The sequence below is a fragment of the Mytilus trossulus genome, chromosome 3, assembly GCF_036588685.1.
Source record: "Mytilus trossulus isolate FHL-02 chromosome 3, PNRI_Mtr1.1.1.hap1, whole genome shotgun sequence".
Classification (NCBI taxonomy): Eukaryota; Metazoa; Mollusca; class Bivalvia; order Mytilida; family Mytilidae; genus Mytilus; species Mytilus trossulus.
In genome coordinates this window covers 74,577-102,153 of record NC_086375.1, presented here as the reverse complement: position 1 = coordinate 102,153, position 27,577 = coordinate 74,577, and the positions used below count along the sequence as shown (strand labels likewise).

Below are 27,577 nucleotides of genomic sequence, written 5' to 3'. Positions count from 1 at the left end.
TTTATTGTTTCCTAAAACAAATGACATCAAACGCGAGATAACTCTGGCAGTTTATTTCTTTATATAAAAGGGTAATTGTTATCAAATAAATCTGTAAATATACAGCATAGTCAAGTAATGTTTTGGGTCAGGAAATGGACAGAAAAAAAATAAAGACATCAATATGTTTATTTCAATAATACAGAAATCTTGTGTTTCAATGAATTATATATTGTGTAATGTTAATAGCCTAAAGACTAAATATGTGTTTTATTGCTTGATTATCTCTTAACGATGTTATATTCACACTTTGAGCGTTTTTTATATCCCTTTTTAATATTTTAACACGTTAAGCATGAAAGTTATCAGTAACCGTGGCCCCTGCTGTAACAAATTTTTTATACCGGAAGGTACAAGATCAAACAGTGAAGAATATTTTAATGACAATGTAGAGAATACTTGACATATAATAAGGAATAAAGCTGATAATATTGAGAAAATAAGGACACTAATTAACTAGATGTAGTATTACAGAAAAAAGCATAAGAAGTTAAAAAAAAAAAAAAACAACAACGGTATACCAAATAAAGGACAACAGAAACAGTGAATGCACTTCTGAGATGATAACAAAAATTGAAAAGAATTTTTGTTTCCATAAAATTAGTTTTAAGAACAGATACTGTTGGATTTTTGAATAATGTATATTCAATTAAAAACGATAGTAATCAGTATATATATATAATGTTATAAGTAACTGTTACATACAGCTAGAACTTTATTCGGCAATTAGCTAACTATTGTACAAATAGGAGCTTCGGTGGACGAGTGGTTTACGTTGTTCAACTAATGTACCACATACTTACCTGTCCACACTTAAGTTGTGAGTACAGTATGTGACATATGTGGTCGACTTCAATTGTAATAGACTAGAATTGCCAGGTTTCTCCAAATAGCCACCAAGGCTACTTCGACAACACAATCTTTAGTGGTTGCAACGACAACAAATACAAAAGGTGGCATAAAAACATCGAAAATCAATCAATTAGTTGAACAGACAGCACAAATAGAAGGTTTACTTAAAAGTTTCATTTTATCCTGCATCTCTTTTGATTGAACGGTAGTATAAAATTAAACGTCCACGTTCACGTCACGGTTTATTCTAAGTCCTGTTTGCGGTCCACATTTAAATCGTGTCAATAAAAATATAGACATCCGACAGTGGTTGGGAATTTATAAATAAAAAAGAGGGCGCGGGATATTAAAGTATTTGTAAAGTTACAGTGGTTTTTTTTGGTTAGCTTCGTGATCCGTGTTTGGAAAAAAACCGGTTGAGAGTGTTTTTTTTTTTTTACATACACGTAAAATAGGATATTAACAAAATATACCACATCTTCTTAAATCTGTTGACACATCCGTAATATTCCCATAGTTTTTCAATAAAATAACGTCATTCGATCTTGATGGACCAGCAATACGTTGTGATTCAGGTTGAATTGGTGGATCTGACATTTCTACTGGATCAGGATTCGTATCAGAGGCCCTCTAACTCCTACTCCTTTGCTCTAATACTACATCTTCTTATATATATTTTGAAATATATTCAATGTGTCTATTTTTTACAATTTTGTTGTACTATTTTTCAATTATTTTAATAATATTTAAAAGAATTTATAACGATTTCATAAAATCTAATGAAAAAACAAGATTTTATTGAATTTGAAGATGTATCACTGGTGCAACAAATAAATAGCACACTGTGTACTTATAAATATCAAAGCCTTTCATATGACAAATTACAGGTATTTAAAACGTCAGTTTAATGTTGTTATATTATCTGAGAGGAAATGAAATATTATTTAGTTGTTCTAGACAAAACATAAACAGTTAATATGTCTTATATCATTTAATGAAATAAACATGAATCGATTACACTTATTTCCGTTTATTTTCACTTATATGCATATATCGGAAGTGTGTGTACAAAGCCGATTGTTTGAAGTTTCTATGAATAAAATGAAGATTGAAGTCTTTATAAACATTTCCGTAAAATTTTCCACAAATGCAATGAGTCCCCTTACCAACATACATACTTAAACCTCAAGACTTTCAACCGGATTTATAAAATCGTAAATATCAATTGCCAATTAACTAAAAGTTATTTTTTAGCTAAGTTCTATGACGTACTGAGCAAGGGTCCCTTCTCAAAAGTCTTACTTTTCAAAAGTATTGTATTTGCAAGGTGCTCTTTAAAATGTGTACTGCTCTGTTAAGATTAAAAACCATTGGGTTATATATAGTAACCAATGCAAGTGGAATTTCCCATTTTTATAAAATTATCTGACAGAAAACTGCATCTTCTTACCAAACAACAAAAAAGAAACATCCCATAACTTAAGAAGTCGTCAAACGAAAGTCAGCTGTTTTACTTGATGACGAGAGCTCAGATATAAATATCCGGTGTCTGAAAAAAAAGAAGTTAACAGACCCCCAAAAAATCTGCTTTTTTTAATTACTTTTTCAATTGATGTTCAGAACAATTTTTAAAACAAGTAATAGTACATCAAAGAACGAATTTTCAACAAAAATACTCCATAAAAGAAAAAAAATTCAAAGACGGGCTTGTTTTATAAGAGTAATAAACTACATATTAGTGTTACAATAATCAATACGCATTACCAACAATACGAGGAACCAGTCTAGTTATAAACCACTTACAACAGATATGTAGATTAGTGAAATGATGTCAGATTGTGATAAATGTTGGCCTGTGGTGCTACATATATCTATAGAGAAACTTGTGCATGGAGATAACGGTACTTTTCCTTTACAAAATTCAAATCCTTGACAGGTTTAACGTGTCAAAGTAACAATTAATGTGTTTTCATTTAATATGTAATACACATACACACACATAAAAAGAACGAAATATTCGTATTTATTCAATAACTCCTGTAAAGTTTTCCGTCATGTTTTAAACGATATTTTGTTTTATTTTGTTTTTTGTCCGATTGTCCGAATGTTCGACCGTGTTATATATATTTTTACTGATGAATGGAATACATTCCAAAAAATATAAAAGGAACTGTTGTAAAAGAGGGACAAAACATACCAAAGGGACAGTCAAACTCATACATCTAAAACAAACTGACAACGCCATGGCTAAAAATGAAAAAGACAAACAGACAAACAATAGTACACATGACACAACATAGAAAACTAAAGAATAAACAACACGAACCCCATCAAAAACTTGGGATGATCTCAGGTGCTCCGGAAGGGTAAGCAGATCCTGCTCCACATGTGGTACCCGTCTGGTTGCTTATGTGATAACAAATCCCGTAAATAGTCCAACTCGGTAAGTCACATTCATGAAAGGGAAGGGGATTGTAGTTACGACGTAAAAAACATATCCGATATCATTTTGAAACATAAATTTTGTTATAACATGAACAAGAAAACACTAACCATGTCTGTTTTCCTTAATAGTACTGTAGACACACTTCGTGTTATCGATTGCCCAACAAGTAACATAACTTAAAAATAGAACAGATTTGATACATGTCCTTGCTTGTGCGTTACTGTTACCTTGCTCTTACTTTAAAGGTCATAACCATTAAATAGAGTTGTTAATATCAACCATGTATATGTCATTCGTTTGCAAAGATGAACAAAGTATCATATATTTCATTACTGTGGATTTCAATTGTCATGATTTGTTAGATTGTAGATTCCAATGCGCCATTAAACTGATGTGATGAACTAAATATCAAAAATAAGTAGTAAATGATGCATTTTCAAATTCGATTTAAAGATGCTATCTTAAATTAAAAGCTTAAGTGAGACAAACATAGACGTATGGCGTTCATTATCACTGAACTAGTATAAATTTGTTTAGGGGCCAGCTGAAGGACGCCTCCGGGTGCGGGAATTTCTCGCTACATTGAAGACCTGTTGGTGACCTTCTGCTGCTGTTTTTTATTTGGTCGGGTTGTTGTCTCTTTGACACATTCCCCATTTCTATTCTCAATTTTATGTAGAAATTGCAAACGATCTGCATATATTTTAAATCTTTTTTGCAAATATTGTATTAACATATTTAACGAATATGACCTCACCCTTACACAACTTAAATAGGGATAAAGTTCCTGACGACTTGCGATTCATGTATTTGACTAATTAAGGCACTATTTTTTCTGTTGAGAGGGTAATGCTTTTCCTTGTTTTAATAACATTTAGAAAAGGATAGTGCTTTTACTCAATGTTGCATTCCCCATTAGTTTCAATAAGATCAAACTGTTAACTACCTTTCCAAACAGTATTTTTTCAAGAAATTTGAAAAAAAAATAACCAGTGTCGCCCCAAAAAGGATTAACTGTCGGTTTCTCCACCTTAAATGATAGGCAATTACGGGTGTAAGCTTAAAATCATATCCATTTCTCGGATATAAAAAAAGAGCTATCAAATATTCTATAATAGCTTATAACTATACTTATGTTTTTAATTTAAGATACCACTTAATTTCTAATATATATATATAGCAATATATTCTATTGTTAATCCAAATACATCTAGAAACATCAAACGCGAGGTAACTCTTGCAGTTATTTTCTTTTTGTAAAGTATAAACAGTCGGTAATAGCAAAAAATCTGTAAACATACACCATCTGATCTCAATGTTGTTATTTAAATATACATAACTATTATTTTTATATTTATATTAGTTTTTTTTGTATGCCCTTTCGAGTTTTCTTACACGTTTAACACATTAAACAGGTAATTTGTCAACAACCGCGTTTATATTTCAAATCATTTGTTTTAAAACGGGATGATTTGAGTCGGATTATCTCTATCAGATCACCAGTTACTTTGTTCTTTATTCTTTATGCTTTATTAGGTTCGGTAAAATGTATGCAGGCATGTTGAACAATAAATAAAACTTTAAAAAAAATGTTTATGCGGACTATAGACTTTTCCAAATTAAGGATGAAAAAAAAATCACTAAGTCTTAAGTATCTATGTGGGGAATCGAACCCAATACCTTTAGCGTACGAAGCAACAATGCATACCTCCTCATCAAAGGGACTGGATACAAACTCACGGTATATTCATGATCATTAAATATTTAATCCAGAGCTCATCAAGGGTAAATACTATAAAATAATATGTAAAGTATATTTCAGTTATTGTATAGCATTTTGAACTAAATGTTATGTGGCGGAATTCTTTTGATCATAAAGACGAGAAAAGCTGTGGTGTAAAACTCCAACTCGTATTTGGACGAGGTGTGCTAGTGTCAGACCCGCCTCTGGACTCTGCGTTGATCTTACACTGATACTCTTTATGGAACCTATGAATATATATACTTTTAGTGATGCACATTAGAGTTAATATAGCTTCTAAATAGATGGCCAGCGCAATCTTTCGTTTGTAAAACGTCCATGGTATTTTATGACTTTCCTAGCAAAACTCGTCAAACAAAAATTTCATAATTGAACTCGTGTTACACAGTCAAAAAAGGAGTATTTATATCGGTAAAGCATAAAGGAATAATGATCAAACAAAACCTAAAACGTCAATGGACATGTTGACCATGACCTGGTAATGCTTTGAATGGAAAATGCAAAAATATTCACAGATAATGCCTAGAGTTGCAAAAAACACACACAGTCAACAGTGTCAGTTAATTCACATTAGACACCCAGAGATAACGAGTGAATAACGTCAACTTTGTGGAAAATACATAGGGATATAAGTGTGGGGGGCTACGAGTGTCAATAACCTCCAAAAGCCACGTAAAGAGTCCATGTGAGGGTCATCTAACCAACATTGTCTAAGAACAACTTTGTATCTGCTCGTTCGACTTTTTATAATATATTTTGACATGATAAATGATATAAAATAAATTGCTTAAATGTCTTTTATGCTATTGTCATATGATAAAAAAGGATGAGTCAGGAAGAGTTTTTCTTTCTTTTTCTTAAAGCTACAGGTTTTGCAAAATTGTCAGATTGTGAAGACAACCCTTTAACACAATGTTTTTTTTCTGTTTGCAACGATAACTCCTATATATCATATTCTTTCACAAAACAAAATTTGGGTCATATCATTCTTTTTCCCTGCTACACTGTGAAATTAAAATTCTAGTATCTCAGTTTTATGCATTTAAATGACTGAGTTGAAAATGATCAATTATACAAATTATATTGTCCAAAGTTAAATCCGTCAAAACAAGAGATCAATCCCACTATTTTTATGCCCCACCTACGATAGTAGAGGGGCATTATGTTTTCTGGTCTGTGCGTCCGTTCGTCTGTCTGTTCGATCGTTCGTCCGTCCGTTCGTCCGTCTGTCCCGCTTCAGGTAAAAGGTTTTGGTCAAGGTAGCTTTTGATGAAGCTGAAGTCCAATCAACTTGACACTTAGTACACATGTTCCTTTTGATACGATCTTTCTAATTTTTAAGCCAAATTAGACTTTTGACCCCAATTTCACGGTCCACTGAACATGGAAAATGAAAGTGTGAGTTTCAGGTTAAAGTTTTTGGTCATGGTAGTTTTTGATGATGTTGAAGTCCAATCAACTTGAAACTTAGTACACATGTTCCCTATGGTATGATCTTACTAATTTTGATGCCGCATTAGATTTTTTACCCAATTATATGGTCCATTGAACAAGGAAAATTATAGTGCGAGTGGGGCATCCGTGTACTTTGGACACATTCTTGTTTTTAATTAATGTGCTTTCCTGTTTCAATTTGAAAATTACACATTTTATATTGACACTATAAACTCTCGACCGAATGTTTTCTGCTAAATACAATTTAAGCCCTAAATCATTATACATGTTATAATGCCTGTTTTATCTATGCTAATTTCGACAAACAGGGAACAATTTGGTGATTTATTAGAAGGTTTTGCACAAATAAAGGCGGGAAAAATGCACAAAATTTTCGCAATACTTTTTGATATCAGCAGAAATCTCTAGACTTTAAGGAAATCGAGATTATCATACTTCAAGCAGCAACATGTCTCTTTGCATGCGAATTACCCATCGGATTTGTTTTAATACTAAAATTTATAACATATAAAACTTCCTATATACGGAATCTAGAACGATGATAACAGATTAATTCGGAAGTGACCTGAATCATAAGATGCCAATGCATTAAATCCCATGCATTATATTTGTGGAAGTAGATAACATTGACTGCCGGCCACCATCTGAAGACAAATTGTCTATTTCCGAACAAAATGGCAAAACAAGCTATGATGTGTTTTATGAGTTCAGGATTAAAACAAAATTGTTGTACAATATATTGGTAGTGTTTCTTTTCTATTTCTACAAGAAATACAATAACATGATTTTATACCATTATCTTTGCAGATTAACTTTAACTTAGCATAGAACAAATTTAAAATAGTAATATTTATTTTAAATGAACTGATTTGTCTGTCCTTCAACTGTCTAATATGAAGGTATTTACGATATTATTATACGGTAATTTAATGTCAATCAACCTAATGGCGTGTGTAATTGTGTCGTATTAAGATAATGTATCGTCGTTTTAGATAATTGTGCTGACATTGAATTTAATGGATTCCTGCACTAAATAAAATGCACTAATTGCTGCATGACTGTTGAAAGCAACACTTGTTAGTCGTATGACAGAGGAGATAACTGAACTCAATTTTATGAAGAAATTTTTTTATTGCAGACGACTGTATTCCATATGATTTGGATTCGACATATACACAGAAAACACACAAAATCATTTGAGGTATGAAAATTATCAAAAACGGAACTTCTTTATTGTAAAACGAACATAATCATTAAAAATATACATTACTTGTACCAAATAAAAGACAGACGTACGACAATATCTAAAGTGAAACCATACATGACGAATCTTCTTTACTAGAAAACTCACACAATCATGTGATGACAAACAAATACCAAATCCACAATTAATAAAAACAAAGAGGCATAAAACAATGTGTAGTGAAAAAAGCATTAAAACGAAACTTTATCCTTGAAGGACGCACAAATTGACACAATTATCGTTCGGCAAGTACTGTCATCACTTTATTTATTTATCATATGACAGCATCATATTCTTGCAGATGAAGTCGATATAGAAAACAAAAAATGCCCTAGTTTTGTATGTATTTAATTCTTTAAACACGAGTTATTATATGTTATTTCTAAAAAAAAATCGGGCATCGACAACCTCATATGTTTTTGTTTATTACAATAGGACAATTTAGTTTGTTTTAAAACCTGATTTTGTTTTTTGTCCATGGATTTATGTGTTTGAACAGCGGTATACTACTGTTGCCTTTATTTTCTTTTTTACTTTGATTTTATTACACTCTATGTAACTATTAATTCAGTGTTGACCTCTGTTCTTTGGTGAACATTGCTTCATGTCTTTCTAATACAAGGAAAGTAAATTATATTGTCTAATCAAAATAAGAATATGTGGTATCCTAGTCACAACGTGTAAAAGGTAAACAACTATAGGTCAAAGAACGGGTTCGACTGCTTCCTTCACAAAATATACAAAATGTTTTTACAACACTACACAACAACATTGTATGACACTGATATCCCTTAGGAGACTATACCTTACCGGATTAAGATAATACACCTTCTGAATCCCATTTTGTATGGAAAGAAAGTAGCTGTTGAATATTAATATATAAATTGCGTCGGAGGTATATCGACTTAATTGAAGTGCACAAACACATGTATGCAATTGATTTTAGAATATTTAAATACGATTTCAAAGAAATGTTGTTCTGTTATGTTATATATTAATTCACTTTTTTAAATCGTTACATATTTCGATAGAAATTTTGTAAACCCGAAATATGTTAAATGAATAGTATTGGTAATCGTTTGCATAAGTTCGATTAATATATGATGCAACTCATATGCTATAGTTATGTATGAAAACAAAAATATGAATTAATACTGTTATAGAAACAAGATAATTTCAACGAACAGTTTAAGGTTCCATAATACTATTAGCATTGTCCTATGTTAACCATTAAAACATAGATAAGTTAGGTTTCATTTGTTCACAAAGTTAACAGTAATTTATGTATTTTAGTTAACACGATATTGATTGTTAACTTCGTAATGTTGCTGAATTCCCGGAATGATAAAGTTACATCCGGGTATTTATCATAATTTGGTGTCATAATCATTCAAATGGATTAATATGAAATGATCTTTTTCTCGGTTCTCTCACGTTTTGTTGTCATGAGACTTCTTTTCGTTGCAGCGTCTTAATGTATTGGTTGTTTTCGTAAGTAAATCAAGTTTTTAAGACATTGGCCGGACAAATAACGACACTTCATTAATCTATTTACCACTCTTGTATCAATCAATAGTTAATCAGTATGGATATTTACTACATAAAAAATAAATCTGTATCTTTACAAAATCAGCAATAATTGTTATAAAAGTAAAATTTTAATAATCAGCTGTGATAGGCTGAACACCTGTTCAGATATAAGCTTTAAAATACCGTCATTAGACTTACGGTCTTAAATAGCAATAGGGAATGGAACGAAGTATGATCAAAGATCGATGTTGATTTCAAATAAGATAAACTAACATTTTCAATGAAAAAATGGGTTGCACTTATTCTGACGTCAGATTTGACAATCCAGGTTTGCAGATTACGTCATTTGTAACGGAAGAGGAAGTTAAACTCGTCCACGAGAGTTGGAATATTATAAAAAATGATACAAATGTTGGACTACATATGTTCAAAAGGTAAGACGGTCTTTTACATTGTATTATTGAAACATTTGTTTAATTCTTTGAATCATGTGGTCTCATGAAAAGTGTGTCACAAGTTCATGTTTTCTTTGCATTCAATCCTTTAAATGTTGGATATGCACTGATTGATATATTAGTCTCTAATACTTGATTTGTGTCTTGTTTGTTAATATGGATTTATAATTACACTGCGATGTCTTTTCTTTATTATTGTGTGATGTGTTCTTCTTTTTATTGAGTATATACCGCTGTTCAAGGTTGAGAACGTATTGGCGCCTTGAAACATATTTAGTCGACTACATTATAAATGTACCTGTACCATGTCAGGAACCAGTAGTTCAATGGTTGCCGTTGGTTCGTGCAGGTCTGGCATATTTCGTTTTGTATTTTTATGTTATAAATAAGGCTTTTAATTTTCTCTTTTCGATTTATTCATATTTGTACTGTCGAGTTGTTTTCTTACAGCAGACTGTACGGTATACCTTACATTCTCTCATATTCAAAGGCTCTACGATTGTCAATGATAATATTATATCATCCATCAACTTCATTCGAACTTTGGCGAATTGATGCCTTTTTGGAAATAATCCACATCTCCTTATTTTTAATATATTTCAAAAACATAAACAATAAGTTGATACGATTAAGTCTCGCAATATATACATTGTAAGAAAGGTCTTCTTTTTTTTTTAATACGAATAAGAGTTATATGTCAAAACCAGAAAACGACAATAGACATGCAAAACACTAGCTTAACCGTCCGAAGACTTTCTTTATTTAAAAAAAATAGTACATTTGTCTCAATTTGACATAAAACACTTGTCACAAAAAATAGAAGAAACTAAACAGAAATAAAATCAAAACAGCATAGTGCAACATGTCAGTGATTTACTTTTTAAAAACTCTCATTCATTTCTTTTCTTTCTATATGCAAATCTAGACATTTGCTCTGTTTTAAATAGTTAATGAATAAACGAAAATATACCATTATACTGGTCATTAAAAAACTTTGGTAAATGTATAGAACCGGAAATTGGTATAAATATAAACTGGACGAAATTCGTTTCGTCACGATTTCCATTTAAACTCCTAATTGTATATATCTTATTTTTGATATTGACCAAAATCAACAACTATAGCAATGGACACAACAACTATAAAACATAGTTTATCAACATATTATTTGAAGTACTGATATCATCGGTAATCGACAGTTTCGAATATTGACTCATTCGGGTGTTTGACTAGATCTACCTATCGTCTTCATAACACACGAAGATCGTAACTTGGATGAACATGTACTAACATAGGCTTTCTTAAAGCTTATATTTGCACGAATTGTGTTTGGTATATTTACGTATTATCTCAATGGATTGTTGTTATTAAATAAATTTCTTATTATGATAGTGAACAAAATATCGTTATTCTCTGATGGTCGTCCGAATAGAAAGTTGAGGACGACTGTTAGTAAATCTCGTTTCTTCTATTTTTGTTTTTATTATTTATACTCTCTACCATGACATTGCTGGAAAATAAGCATTATCAGGTCTATTGATTTCCTTTTTAATACCATTGAAAACTGTATTTATTTTGAAAGTTAATTGAATATTTAATGTGGTTGTATTGACCACTTTGATTAGGAATTTGGAAATATTTTGTATTTTTTTCAAATACTGCAATTAAATATATCACATCTCAACTATATATAAAACAAAGTTTTGTATTTCCAAAAAATCGTGTTCATATAATTGCTAATACGTGATGCCATATATTTTGCTCCATTAAATTTATAACCTATGTGCCTGACAGGAAAGAAGATCAAAATTAACAACTTATATCAATTTAAGGCTGATGATCCAACTGAATTCTTTGTCTATATAAGAGGTAATCAATCTGTAAAGTATTAAATTACTTAGGCACTGCACGAATTGCTTCTCGACGTTTGATCGTTGTGGTCTATGAGACGTACAACATAGTGCTGTGCAATAACGAACCAAAAGATATAACTGCGTGGGGATATTTGAACGATGCATGATGCAATCAAGGAGCAAAAATATATTATAATCTCCCGAAAATTACATTATTAATTTTGATTTATTATGGTGCTTTTCAATGTTATACCTTCTTTTTAAAATTTGTCATGGAAAATTCATATTAAAGTGCTAAAGACGCGAGACTATTGAAAAAAAAATGATAGTTTTCTCTGAGAATAGACTCATCATATATACTAGGACTTAATTTTGTATATACGCCAGCGTTCCTAAAACATTGAGAAATGTAACACTTAAAAGTTACAAAAGTCATACCACAGAAATCTTTTGAAATTTAAACAATTAGTCGAGTAACAATATTGTTAACTAGTAGCATTTGTCTTTCTTTCATCTTCGTATAATAAAATGCATATTATTGAAATATTATTGAAAAACACAAATACCCGATCATTATAAATCTACGTGTCTTCCATAAATATTAGGCCATATACAAATTTAGATACATAATTCAAGAAGACTACAATTGATACCTGTATATACGAGTATAAATGAAGGAATACAAATATTCTAAATGCTAAACGCCAAGTACTTTTCGTGCATTGGAATCTGAAATGGCAAACTTTATTTTAAGGATGTACACCTCTGAGGAGCCAAAAATTTCTAGAATTAAACTTTTTTTCTAAACCTGTTTTTTGGGTTCATATGACTGTAAAAAAATAATTAGTGAAGAAAAAATCATATGGTGGGGCACTTCTTTTTTTGCTACGGCCCTTTGAAAGTACCTAATTTTGATGATTTTCCCATTTTTCATCAGTTTTTACCTATTTTGGGGCTATAATCATGAACAAAATTACATTTCTACAATTAAACTTTTTGTCATACTTTCAAAAAAGATAAAGGGGACGGATCTGAATAAATTTGAATTACAAAAACTATAGGTAGGTGTTAATATAAGAAAGTTTTATCATATTTTGATGCTTTTTTGTGCCAAATTTACCATGTTGTCCATTTTGTAAATTTGTGATTTTTCTCTGTTTTAAGTACAAATTGCATATTTTTTCAACTTCTTTGTTATAAATGATTTAAAACATATATATCTAAGAAATTTGACAAGAAAAAAGGGATTTGGGATGAACATGTTTCTGGTAAAATCATTTTTTGTATCCCTCACCCATTTTCTGCAAATTTTGGCTAAAAAGACTGACTTGATTTGTAATAGAATTTGAAAAATTGATTACTCAAAAACTACTCATTGGAAATACCCTTTATTTCACAGAGTTGACTTTGATTATAACATTTTTGAAATTCATTCATATTTTCCACTTGTATCACATGTTTTAGACATAATTCCAGAACGAGATTTCAACGAGACTGAATCGTCAGAAGAATACATCCTTAACTCGCAAATGTCTTACTAATAATACACTCAAGACCGAATGTATTACGTAAAAGATTTTCTTTTCAATTAAGAAAATTAATCCAAGAGCGATTTTTATATAAAAACATTATTAAAAACTGTTTTCTGTCCTAAAAATATTTATAGTACCTTTAAGTATCTATCGTTTCAATTTCTCTTTTTGTAGCAAAAAGTATAGGTAGTTGATAAAATTTCACGTCGAATTTCGTACAAATGTACATGCTTACAAAGATAAAAAATGATCACTAGATTATACAAACAATTATTTAGAATGATTCACGTTATAAACAACAGAGAAAGGTTATTGCTAGTTGTTTGCATAGAATTCCGAACAAATAGATCACGGTTATTCAACATGTTCAACAGAGATAGAATATGTGTTCATGGCATAAAAATGACAATTTACAATTGCAACTAATTTTGGAATATGAGTTCATTGAAAAAGGCGGAAAGAGTATTATTCTGAAAAAAATAGTCCGGACGTACCTCAGCTTTTATTTAAATTGTTTAAATGAATTAAGATATGAGAATGAAAAGGGTTACTGAAATTCATCTTAATTTCTCACAATTTCAAAAAGCTTAACACTGCAAATTGTTTTCAGATGTTCCTATTTCTACAAAAGGGCAGAATAACATCATTCCCCATAATTTGTCCTATCTTTTATAAAAAAAAATGGAAACAACACGTAAAGTAATTTCTTGCGTCCAAAGCGCTTTTTTGGATTTACCTTCATCAAGAACGCTCAAAGCCAAACATTTGAATCCGAAGATGTTTAAATATTGAAACCGTTGAAGAGCTATATGTCAAAAAATACCTAAAATAAATAGCCATCTAAAGCCAGCATTGCCTGAGAGAGTTGAAACCTTTTTTTTTTGATAATTTGAAATTTATAAACGGACAATTTTTATTAAGTTTCCTAAGTTTTACTAAAGAACAATCTTTATTCTGTAGTTGTTTTTAAATCAACATAGAAGTATACCCACGATTTCCGGCTTTCAAGCGACGGTTATACAATCAAACCTGTGTATGAAATGACTGTATATTCTTACTGTAATATAAATTTATGCATTGTATATGAAATATACTCATTATGCATTTCCTGCTTCCGTCGCGCTTTTGTTCGTTTACCTCCATCCTGAGAACTATATCGACTTAGTCATTGAAAAAATGTTAAGTATTGTTTGTTTGGCCTGGAAAAAATAATCAAAATGTAGTTGTCATTTATTTTTTTGACTTTTTATTGCACTGATATCGCGTACTAAACAAGGGAGAGTGATTTAAAAACAAACGTTACGCAAAGATTAGTAACTTTTGAAATGATTCTAAATCATTGTATGCATCGACAATTATTGGCTTATAACCGTTTCTATATAACAAAACAAATTGCAATAATTAACAAAAAATAACCAACAACTTGGTAAGCCATTTTCACTTCAAACTTGATTATGTTATCCATTCGTTTGATGTGTTTTTGGACTTTCCTTTTTAAATTTTCCTCGGAGTTCATTTTTTTTTTGTGTTTTTCTTTTTCTTTAACCTTTCTTATCAGAGGGCTATATAAGGTCGTGTTTTCTCAAACTTCGAATAACGACGTCTTAGTACTAAATCAATATGCACTGATAAGTATTTTAATCTTAGTTACATCATTTTGTATTATTTGTTATTGGCTTGGAATAAATTTCTTAACGTGTGTGTTCATATGTCTATTCTGTTTTTGTGCTTCGCATCATGCTCCTGTTTAACGTAATCATACAGTTTGATCATATGACTTGGTTTGTAAATAAATCAGGTCGTGAATGCTTTTCATTTAAATTGTTTTTAAAGTTATGTTGGTTCTTTTATAATTTGCTATGCGGTTTGGTTTTTATTCATAGCTGAAGGCCGAACGGTTATCCATAGTTTAAATTTGATGCGTAAGTTTGATTGACAAAATTAGTATTGAGATACGATATTGATTGTTCACTTTGTGATGTTGCTAAATTAGATTAACATCCGGGTATTTATCATAATCCTATCTCATAATCATTTAAATAGATTTATACGAAATGATTTTTCTCTCAGTTGTCTTTAATTTTTTCGTTCTAAGGTTTCAATTTAGATTGCAGGATCGTAATATTTAAGTTTGTTTGTCTAATAAATATTTTTTTTTAAAACAGCAGTTGGACAAATGGCGGGATTTCATTAATCTATTTAGTAACTATTTACCAGTCTATAACACGATAAATGAATCTGTATCTATTTAAAAATCAGCAGTGCTGCTTTTGAAATTAATCGTCCAAATATCCGCTGTCATTTTACTAATGACTTTATATTACAATGGAAACTAAACGAAATCGGACTAGAGAGCGATGTTGATTTCAGATCATCTAAACCAACAGTTTTAATGAACAAGGGGTTGCTATTTCGGACGTTAGCATTGACAAGCCAGATTTGCAGATGTACTTATATATTGTGCAAATGTACTTATTTGTTGTGCAAACATCCTTAGATGATGTGCAAATATACTACAATCATGTGTTAATATATATCTATGATGTGCATTTTTTCTTATATTGAATTGCAATAATACTTATATAATGTGCAAACATATCTATATAATGGAGTTGGTTAAATTTATTATGTGATTGTACCACTAAATGATGTATTTTGGTTCACTTTATTGTATGTTGAAGACGCGTTAATTTATGATGTGTTTTCATCGTTGTGTAGTCAGTTATCATGATTACGATAATATCGATCACTTTCTACGTCATAACTGCTGCTCTTGAACTACTGTAAACCTAGCTTTAATCTGTAGATTTAATAAATTATAGGCTTCAGTTTACAATAATGAACATACGAATTAATCTATTGAAATATAGGTGTTCACCACTGTGGATTTGGCACCCAGAGCTTAAACAATTATTCTACCAGAGGGTAGTATATATATTTGTTAATAATAGTTTACTGTTTCTGATCTATTAACTCCAGCCTCGTTTCGGATTTAGAACGAGCAAACATATACATCAGTTTTCCGCAACAATAAAGCTTTTCATATATACACCTCCAGACACCTAACTGAAAACAATACAAATGTACCAAACATTCATTCTGTTATGTTGGGGGGGGGGGCATTTTGTTTTTTTTAATATTTTATTTCAAAGTTCTTGAAAAAGTCATTATTCACTTCAGAAATGGTGTCCATGTATTTGCTTTTAAATAAACTCACGATATACAAAATGAAAATTTTATATTAACGCTAGACACCTATTTCGTCTTCACAATGCTGAAGAGCATTGAGGACCAAAAATTCTTTTAGGTTTTTCCAAATACACCTAAGGTAATCTACTCGTGAGATACAAAAAGCCTTAGTAATTCATAATTGCAAAGTTTTGTAAACAGTTAATTTATAATTATACACATATCATTGATAACTCAAGCAAACACAGAAGTGTTGACTCCTGAGCTGGTGATACCCTCTGACAATTATGATTCCACCAGCAGTGGCATCGATTCAGTGGTTGTAAATAAACTCATCTAAGATATCACGACTAAAATTGTATATTTAAAGGTAGTATCTTTTTAATAAAGTTGATACACATAACCCTTGTAAGTTTTTGTTTTGTATTATATATTTTACCTGTTGATCATTTTAGCTGAGAGTGCAGTCTTAACATGCTCACAAGTTATTTTGAATAAGGGTTTTTGACTGCTTTCTATGTTAAATTAAGGTAAACAAGTTAACTTCGTCGTTGTTAGAGACCTATGTCTGCATTTTTAGCTCACACATGCACCTTACCACAGCTGAAATGTTTGAGTCGGGTTAATCCAGCAGAGCGGGATCAGGTATGCCGTACACAGTAATTGTTCTAATCGTAAACCATGTTTTTTACCATAACATCGAAGAAAGCACATCATATCAGAACATTTTGATGAATACAATGAAGTAAAGTGAATCACATCATATAATGGTACAATTACAGACTATAAGGACACAATCATGTCATATAAAGATGTTTGCAATATATATATAAGGATATTTGTACATCATATAAGTATATCTGCACTTCACATCGAGATATTTGCAAATCATATAATTAACTTGCACATTATATACAAAATACTGGCAAAAATCTAAGGATACTTGTTTAGTATACATCATATGAACATCAACTGGATACTTAAAAAGATTTTGCACATCATAAAAAGGTCAAATCATTAAATTGCAAACACACATCATATAATGAAAATGATCATAGTAAGGCAGTTTTGTCGTTCCATGAAGAATTCTATCTCGACGACAAGATTGATTTTTTATTGTTCTTAACGTCAAATGGGAAATGATCAATCATATTCAAGACGATAATAAGTTACGTTGAAGTACCAACAAATCATTGTTTGGATTGGAAATTGAAAAAAAATAATTGATTTTTTTTCTTTTTCTTTTAATATTTACAATCATCCTATAAACTCAACTTCCTTTAAATGATGGTTTATGAAAAAAATAACTCTGCCACAAATAAAGAACGGTATGTTTCAATCATGTTAGTTGAAACTGTTAAGAAAGTCTGTAAAAAAAGAAAAATTGTTTGTTCTGGACATTAAACCTTCAAAGAACTATGTGGAGATCGATAGATTTTGTTTTTTTACTTTTCGTATAATATTTTGAACGTGATGCAATTTTTCGAGTCAGTACATTAGAAATCGCAGAATTGATCGCCAAGTACACGTGGACAAGGAATTAAGTATCTATAATCCTGGTACCTTTGATAACTATAACTAACAACTTATACCAATTTAACTCTTAGGTCCAACTGAATTCTTTTTTTTTTGAAAGATCATTAGAAGACTGTAAAGTATTTAATGACTTAATGCACTACAGGAATTGTCTCTAGACGTACATTTTTATCGCATGTTCTATGAAAATTACATCATAGCACTGAGCAATAACGAACTTAAATAGCTGCATGTATAATTAAATCAAAGAATAAAAACATATGTAAATGTCCCGGAAATGACAGAATTTCTTCTATATCTGTTTATTATTATGCTTTTCAATGTTGAAGATGTAGTAGATGTATTGTTAATTGTCCATGGAAAGTTAATGTGAGAATTGAGTATACGATTCGCGTAATTATTGTTAAATCACCTCTGCATAAAAAAATGCTGATGTTTAAAAAACGTATTTCTAAAAGCACTGACAAGTTGAAATGTCAATTCTAAAAGCACTGATTATTTAAAATGCCAATTCTGAAATTCTTTAGTACTGACAAAATTCATACCTTGGACTTCTTTCAAAATCGAAATAACATTTACAGTCTACAATGCACAATTCTTAATATCATGTTTTAGTTTAGTGTTTTGTACATAAATCAGCTCTTTTCGTTTGAATTGTTTTCCTTTTTCTTTGCGGAGCCTTTTACTAGCAGCTTGTTATGGTTACGAGTTTTGCTCATTGTTTGAGACCGTATGGTTACCTATATTTGATTTGCTTTCTGTTGAAGAGTATAACCATTTACAATGATAACTCTTCTTCTTATTTTTGTTTTGAATGGATGAACTAGAGCATTGTAGAGTATACTTGTTTTGACAATGGTTAAATGCTGAGTACTTTTCGTGCATTAAATATTGAAATTTTTAAAAGTTATACTTTATAAATCGTTAACGGTGTTCAGATAAAACAAGAATTACCGCAAGTTTTTTTCTGGATGGCCGGACTTTGTATTTCATGTATATATATATATATATATATCAGTCTAAAGATTTGCACAACGGTACTGATATAAGGTGTTATTAAACGAAAATGTTGTTATAAAATCGTGTTGACAAATATTATGAAGTGTCTGATAATAGAAGTACTCCTGGAGAATGTCGTTCGTGTGGAGAAAAACGCTGCAAATGCTGTTTACAGATGCAGCATTCGTCAACATTTCACAGTAAGGCAACCGAAAATAACTATAAGATATTTTGCAATGTTACCTGCAAAAGTATGAATGTTATTTACATACTAGAATGTTCGGTTTGTGGCCTCCAATATGTTGGTGAGTCAAAGCAGCCTTTCCACAAACGCCTCAATGGCCACAGGAGTGATATCTCTAAGAAGCCACTTCTTCCAGTCTCTCAGCACTTCAGACAGTCGGATCACAAACTTGCTGACTTTAACCGCATGAAAATTCTAGTGATTGAACAGAACATTCACTGGAGTGATGCACAGCGACAGGTTCGGGAAAGCTTTTGGATAAAGGAACTTAACGTACATCACCCAAACGGCATCAATAAGAAATACTAACAGTTTTGTTTTTCACTTATTTTTATTGTTAATATACACAGTCACGTATATTGATTTTTAGTGTTTTGTTTAAATTATGATATTCAGGATTAAAATCAATCGACCAAAACTTACCTGTATTATCACTGATCTATTTTCACACCTTATACATTATGTATCAGTATTGTTAAAACTTGTGACACAAGAAGAAGGCCATTTGTTGAGCCGAAATATTTGTCAACACGATTTTATAACAACATTTTCGTTTAATAACACCTTATATCAGTACCGTTGTGCAAATCTTTAGACTGATATAATTTTTTCCTTATCTGCATAGTATCGCCTATTCTAGACGATCCGGTACATAGTTAATTTGCTGGTTGGTCCTTTTTATAGACTTTTATATATATATATATATATATATATGAAGAAATATTACTCTGCAGATTTTCATCTCAATTTGAAAACATACCTGAGAGGGATTTATATCTTACGATCTGACTAAATACTGTTCTCTCTCTGAAAACAATCTAGGACCCGCACTTCATGTAAGATAAAATCAATTATGTAGACTGCTTCCTCTCGTAGATAAATGTAAAGATAGTTAATAATGGTGTAACAATGAAAGAACGACATTTGCAATGCTCTTCAACTTTGTATTTATTTGGCTTTTTTAACTATTTTGATATGAGCGTCACTGATGAGTCTTATGTAGACGAAACGCGCGTCTGGCGTATAAAATTATAATCCTGGTACTTTTGATAACTATTGTACAAATGTACAAATTGAGGACTAATTGTTATCACTTTACTATACAAAACAATTTTTTGGATGAGTCTCCTTTTACATGATTTACAACAATAGAGAACGTTTGATTCGTGCATTGATTGGTGCATGTGCAAACTCAACACAAATATATAACGTTTGTAAGACAGAAACATATTAAGAGTACATGATTAAAAATGACATTATAATTAGAAAGTACACCATAGGAAGTCATATGATAACATTTCATATAGAAAGACTATACCGGCAGCAGAGTTTGCTTTAATTACGCTTTATTATATTTAAAGAGAAAAAAAGGAGTTTGTCTTAATTACTGACTTTTTCAGAAGTTGGAACATTGCTTAATTTATACAAATGTGTATATTTCTAAAAAGAATTGCAAATAAAATTAAAACAAAATTTAATAATTACACAAACATTGAATCCTTATCGCTCCCCCTTTTCCTGAATGTTTGCTTTACTTATTTCTTTTCTCCACTTTAATATTAAGGAAAATGCCTTGGTGTTTGAATAAATTATTTTAGTAGTCGTATGAAGCCAAGCAAGTCAGTGCAATACACACCTCTAAAATTGAAAATATTGTACTATTATAAGCTCATAACAATTACTCGATTTATCTTTGTTCACTTACTCCTATCTGTCGCGTGTTTAGTAGAAGAGCTACAAATACAAGTGTTAAGACTTTATTGTGTTTAAATCTACCTGGAAACAAACCACGACTTCCGGCACTGTAGACAATCGTGCTGCATGCTATTTTGTGTTACAATTGGGTTTAATTTATCTATATATTTCTGGTATATCAAATAAACACGTTTTAAAAAATGCCTCGATAGCACTTTTCTAGGATTATATTCATTGTGAACACTCAATGAACCCAGTCATTGAAACAATGTTTAGAACTATGTTTCGTCTTGAAGCTATTAGTGAATTATTATCAATCTGCTCTGATAAGAACCCTTTGATTAGTTTATACAATAATTGTATCGCATTGCTACCACGTATTAAACCAGGAACAGAAATTTCGCAAAGACGTTACGCAATAATCAATCCTTAATATATAAGATGAAAAAAACAAATATTCAATACTTAAATAATTAGAATCTCGGATACCAAAACCAACAGATTGTGCAAAGGTACTTTTGACAAAGGTTTATTGTAAATCACGTCTTTGTGAAAAAGTTAATCCGGACTAATTTAATTTATGTACTGTAAAGTCGTGATAAGCAAGCAACCATTGCTAAAAATGAAAAGGAAAAAAAGGAAATTATTTCAGAAACTGTCAGATCTCTCATATCTCCTATTGAGTCTGTTCTGACTTTATGCTTTGTAGCGAACTCTTTTTAACCTATCTTTATAGTTTTTATGTTGTTCTGTTACACAATTGCGCAAGGTAAGGGGGTGGCTAGAAGCCATGGGAAATGATATAGCACATTTTGATTCTGATTGTGCCATGCCCAAGTCAGTGGTATTCGTTTGTTTATGTATTTCATATTCATATTATTTCCCGCTTATTATCTTGGAAAACAACCAGCTCATTAGTATTCTTATTTTAATTTTCTTACATTTTGTTAGGCTGGATTGATTTCCAGCTTGCTATGCAGTTTAGCTCTTGTTCATTGTTGAAAGCCATACGATGACTTATAGTTGCTAATTTCGTCGTCATATTTGGTCTCATTGCTACACCTTCATAATTCTGTATTATGGTTATTAGACTTATGAATAAATCCTTATATAACTTTAAAATACCTGATGCGTTTCAACATTGTGATGTAATATACTGTTTCAGAATTAAGATTAATTAAAAGTATAATTTAATGATCCATATACTATTCGAATTGTTCAGATTTACTATTAAAACTGCGATAAGTCATGTTTTATTTGATATATAGTTAACAGATACTTCGATATTGATTGTTACCTTTCCAATGTTGCTGAATGCTAGAAATGATCAGGTAGCATCTGAGTATTTATCATAAATGGATGTCATAACGGTTTAAATAGATGTATATGCAATTATCATTCTTTTAGTAGTCTCACGTTAGTCTGACGTTCTCAAACTTCAATTTGTGTTGCAGCATCGCAATTTATTGTTTATTTTTGGCCTTTTAATGACTTTTTAAGACAACGACTGGACAACTGAATGCACTTTATCAATATATTAATTATTCATTTAACAATAAATTATTGATCAGTATGGACATCTTCTGAACGACAATTAAATCTGTATCTTTACAAAATCAGCAATTATTCTATTGAAATTAAAATTCCAATTACCGGCATCCATATGATGGACACCTGTTTAAAATTAAGGTTAAAAATACCGTCATTAGACTAACGATTTTGAATAGCATTGGGGAATTTAACTAAGTCGAATGGAAGATCAATGTTGATTTGAGATTATCTAAACCAACAGCTTTAATGAAAGAATGGGTTGCACGTATTCTGACATTAAATTTGACAATCCAGATTTGCAGATTACGTCATTTGTGTCGGAGGAGGAAGTGAAACTCGTCGTTGACAGTTGGACAATTTTAAGGAATGATACATATGTTGGACTTCATATATTTATTAGGTAAGACTGCCTTTTACATTTCAAAAAGTATGCAATAGTTGAATTTGTTTAAATTATACAGTTATTAAAAGTGGCATTAATTTAAAGAAATAGAATTGTTTACGATTGCATCTTGCAGTACTTAATGAAAAAATATATAGTTCCATTCGAACGAAAAAAGTTACTTGAAAAATATTTGTTGTCAAAGGATGAAAAATGGCGATATGAAGACGCATCCTTGCAGGTGTCAAAGTGTTTTCTAATACAAAACAATAATAACATTAGACTATATTTGACATAGAATATTTGAATAAGACATTGAGAAATTTCCAACAGAAAATAAACAACAAAGAAGTGTGTGGTATCCCTATACGTCTTCAAATAACAGTTGTTTTTCTTTATTTTTTTGAAAGTAAAGAGATTTGCCTAATTTTCCCATGTTAATATAGAAACTGAAAGAGGGCGCCACACTAGTCGTTTAGAAGTTAAGGCGAGGTTAATGCTTGTTCACAATATTTATTTTACAACAAACAAGTTTTTTGTGGCGCAGATAAATGCACATAAACTCGTTATAGTATTTATGCCTTTCTCTTGAAATTGATGAATTTCATCAAATTATTGCAAAGTACAACAAATAGATATAGGAAGATGTGGTGTGAGTGCCAATGAGACAACTCTCCATCCAAATAACAATTTAAAAAGTAAACCATTATAAGTTAAAGTACGGCCTTCAACACGGAGCCTTGGCTCACACCGAACAACAAGCTATAAAGGGCCCAACAATTACTAGTGTAAAACCATTCAAACTGGAAAACCAACGGTCTAATCTATATAAACAAAACGAGAAATACGTATATATTACACAAACAAACGACAACTACTGTACATCAGATTCCTGACTTAGGACAGGTGCAAACATTTGCAGCGGGATTAAACGTTTTAATGGATCCAAACCTTCTCCCTTTTTCCTGAAACAATAGCATAACATCGCAACATAGAAAAACATACGATAAAATATCAATTGGCAGACTTAACTCAATCAAAAAACGTATGATTACACATTGAACGAATAAATTTGATCTGCGATATCTGAATACAAATGCACAGTTAATTAAATATTAGAGACAAACATTCATGAACCAAAATGCTAACAAACAAATTCAAACACAGGACATCACTGAGAAATATTTAACCAATCAATGTTCACTTTAGAAAAAAACGTTTTTTTATAATCTTGAAGTTTTTACAAATGTTGTAAGAATAAGTAAAAAATTGTAGATATTACAAATAATCAAAGCCGGTGTACAGACAAGATCCATATAAATAAAAAATAACAAAAAAGCATTATAAACAGTATCAACAGGTCGAATTAACAAGAAAATACGATTTGAGAGTACTCGCAGTTACTGACAGCTAGTTAAAAGCAAAAACCAATTAATAATAAAAAATCATGCATCAGAGACTAAAATCGACTAAAACACATCACAGGGATTTAGTATTTAACGTCATTAATAGTCAAAGAAGACATGACTTGTGCAATGCCAAAAATAAATGTATCGTCAGGTGGTAGTATAGTGAAGAGCGACTTCTATAGAAATACAAGTTAACGTGTCTGTGTCTCTATACATCTCGCCTCAAAAGATAATGAAAATTAGTTATGTTTTAATTTGCTAATGACAAAATCAATATTAGTGCCAATGTGAACTATATTCAGAGATCTAATTACAATATTGGTATAATAACCCTTACTTATAAGTTTGTTTAAAGGTTCGATGAGTTTACAAGGATCACATAGTGAAAGCATAGATAAGGATAAGAAGATTAAACACTAATCAGCCTTTCTTATGTGCAACGGAGTTTATGTTTGATCTACAGTGCATGTTATATCAGTCGGAATTTCGATTAGGTCCGAATTTTGACACAGAAGCAAATACATGTGGATGTACATAGATATAGGAAGATGTGGTGTGAGTGCCAATGAGACAACTCTCCATCCAAACAACAATTTAAAAATTAAACCATTATAGGTTAAAGTACGGCCTTCAACACGGAGCCTTGGCTCACACCGAACAACAAGCTATAAAGGGCCCCAAAATTACTAGTGTAAAACCATTCAAACGGGAAAACCAACGGTCTAATCTACATGCATTCTTATATTGAACAGGCTTTCTGAAAGCTTAAATAGTTATAACACGTGCAGTATTAGCTAACTACTGATTTGATGAGTCTCGATGAATTGCGTATGATTAAATACACTTATGGTTATAATAAAAGCATGGTCTTCCTAATTGTTCGTCTTAAAGGAATAAAAAGGAAAGACTACTGGGAACTCATTAATTGTCGTGAAAATCAATATTTGTATTTGTTATTTTATTCCGTGGTTTTGCCCAAGTCATGTAAACGATTAGAAAATTGTTGAAAATTTAAATTCGTGCTTCACCTATACATGTACACAAGAAATAAACGCAACATTTGTATCCAAAGAATTATAATGAATTCAAAATACTTTTATATATCCCGTTTTCCCTATTGTTGTTTTTGTTACCCTCTACCATAAAGTGGTACGAGAAGTCAAAAACTGATATGCTGCAATATTTGCTATACTATATACCGTATTGATAGTTATTTTTTTTTTAAATTCGATCTTGAATCAGTTATGTGATTGTTCTGAGTCGGTTTTGGACCGGAACTATTATAAAATTGTTCGTTTCTCTGTGAGTGTAAGTGTCTGGCTAAATTAAGATTTGATACTTTTTAATTTTTGGCTATTTCAAGTTTTAGAAAACAGTTGGATAACACAATATTTCAGACTCTAAAGATCATTGTGTTTTGTCATTTCTACAATTGCAAAACTTGTCTAAGAATTGTTTCTGTTTTTTTACAATTGTCTGGGAATTGTTTTTAGTTTTTTAACATTTGTTTAGGATTTGTAATTACAGTTTTTATCCTTGCATCGATGCAATTAATAATGTTCTGATTAGATTTTTCCTTAGTTTTGTTAACACAGTTACTAACATCAGATGCATTTCATACATACTAATGAAGGTATGAGAAATCGCTATAATTTCCGATACTGATTTTAATCGGAACAAACGTATTTTGTTTCTTTGATTCAGGGAATAAATACAGTCCTATATTAATTTTGATATGCTTTGGTAACTTTTTTTTTGTCTGATATGAAATATATTTAATTATGTTTATTCAATGTTGAGATTAAGCCTTCAGCAATTTGCAGATCACATGGGATGATTAGTGAAATTGCTAATTTACGATTTCTCCGCAGTTATATTTATAATGTATGTTATATACATGCGTGCACATGTTAGGGTTTTATTTTGTATCACTAAGGAAACAAAGTATTGTTTGTCAACTTAAACGAACAGATCTCAAAAACAAGATGATTTTCCCCTTGAAGACATTTTATTTTGTTTGCCAAAATTTCGAAATCAAACAAATTACATAAAACACGCTAGCTGCAAAAGTTGAATAATCAACTATGTAGATTTTTTGAAATACGTCAACTGGACTAAAAACGATTCATGAGACTGAAATTGGTAAAAGATGTTTTTCTTTTTCTTTTCAACTGGACTTTGATCCTTTAATAAATGAAGTTAACACTTATACGCTCTATTCTATATTTGTCCACACCAAGAACACTCAAACCATTTGAAAGCCAAAGATGAAGAAACACGTAAAAACACAAGCAGCTATATCACAAAATATAGCTCCTAAATAATAGTTTTATTATTATAAAATTGGAAACTTAATTTCTTAATTTTCTTAATTAGGAACTAGAAATTACAGAAAAATCTAAACGTTTATGAATCATGTCAGTACCATAGCTCTTAGTACGGGTGTAATAAACGCTCGGGGAATAAAAGTCTACCAGAAAAGGTAAGCATTTGTTTCAAAGAAAACGTGTTTGTAAGAGTGTAATAGTATATACTTATGAATCATTGTACATTAATGTACTTAGCGTAATGGGTTTTGTTAATTGTTGAAGGCAAAACGTTTCTCAGTTCTATGTGCTATGGTCTCTGGTGGAGAATTTTAACATTTACAATTCTACCTATCTATTTATACGTGTCAAGTCGTTGGTTAAACATGTTAAATGCATAGTACTTTTCTTTTATTCAATAACGATACTTTTATGAAATGCAAATATTTTGGGAATTATTTGTATTCGTGGACGGTTATTTCATCATATATGTAATAATGAATTGTAATTTAAATATACAAATCAATGCGTGCTTGATTCGTTATTATGAAAGACTGCTTTCTCGACAAACTAAACAAGTATTTCGAACATTAGCACGATTTGGTCAATGATGATAAAATCAAATGATGTTAACCTCTTTTTGTTGTAGCTAAATGCACTGGTAGTTTATACAATGTATCAAGATCATTTGTACATAATGACAGAAAGCACTTATTATGATAGACAACTTTCGAGTTTGATGCATTTCCGTCAAAAACTCTGGTTTTAGTGAACGTCATTTGTGCGTTTAGGGGCGTCGTCACTTCCGTTCCAATGTTGAGCAAGTGGTTTGAAAACTTTACTTCTATATTGTACAAATTATTCGGCAAATTGAATTCTCAAAATTGACAATCAGCATTGCTGTCATTAGGGAATTGTCATTAAGTACCTACAGAACAACCATAAATTCTAGTTTATCCTGCACAATGACGATCACTAAGACGCTTGATGAACGTAAATAGTGCAGGGATACAGGCGATCCCCTCTATCTGGCAAATGACGTCATAAAGGCGCGTTTAATTGACGAGTTTTTTTCGGTGACGGATGAACTCGAAAGTGG

The 27,577-nt window shown here is 30.9% G+C and overlaps 1 protein-coding gene across 2 annotated transcripts in view; it reads left to right on the top strand.

Moving 5' to 3' along the window:
* Positions 1-9,543: 9,543 nt before the first annotated feature.
* LOC134709160 (cytoglobin-1-like) overlaps positions 9,544-27,577 on the top strand; it is a 35,620-nt gene continuing 17,586 nt past the window's right edge. Inside the window, exon 1 of one of the 2 annotated variants that reach the window (XM_063569344.1) lies at positions 9,544-9,761. In XM_063569344.1, the coding sequence (XP_063425414.1) occupies positions 9,616-9,761 (146 nt within the window). In that variant the 5' untranslated portion in view covers positions 9,544-9,615. Of the gene's footprint in view, positions 9,762-22,600; positions 22,782-27,577 lie in introns of those variants that run through there. The other variant, XM_063569343.1, reaches the window with a different exon arrangement.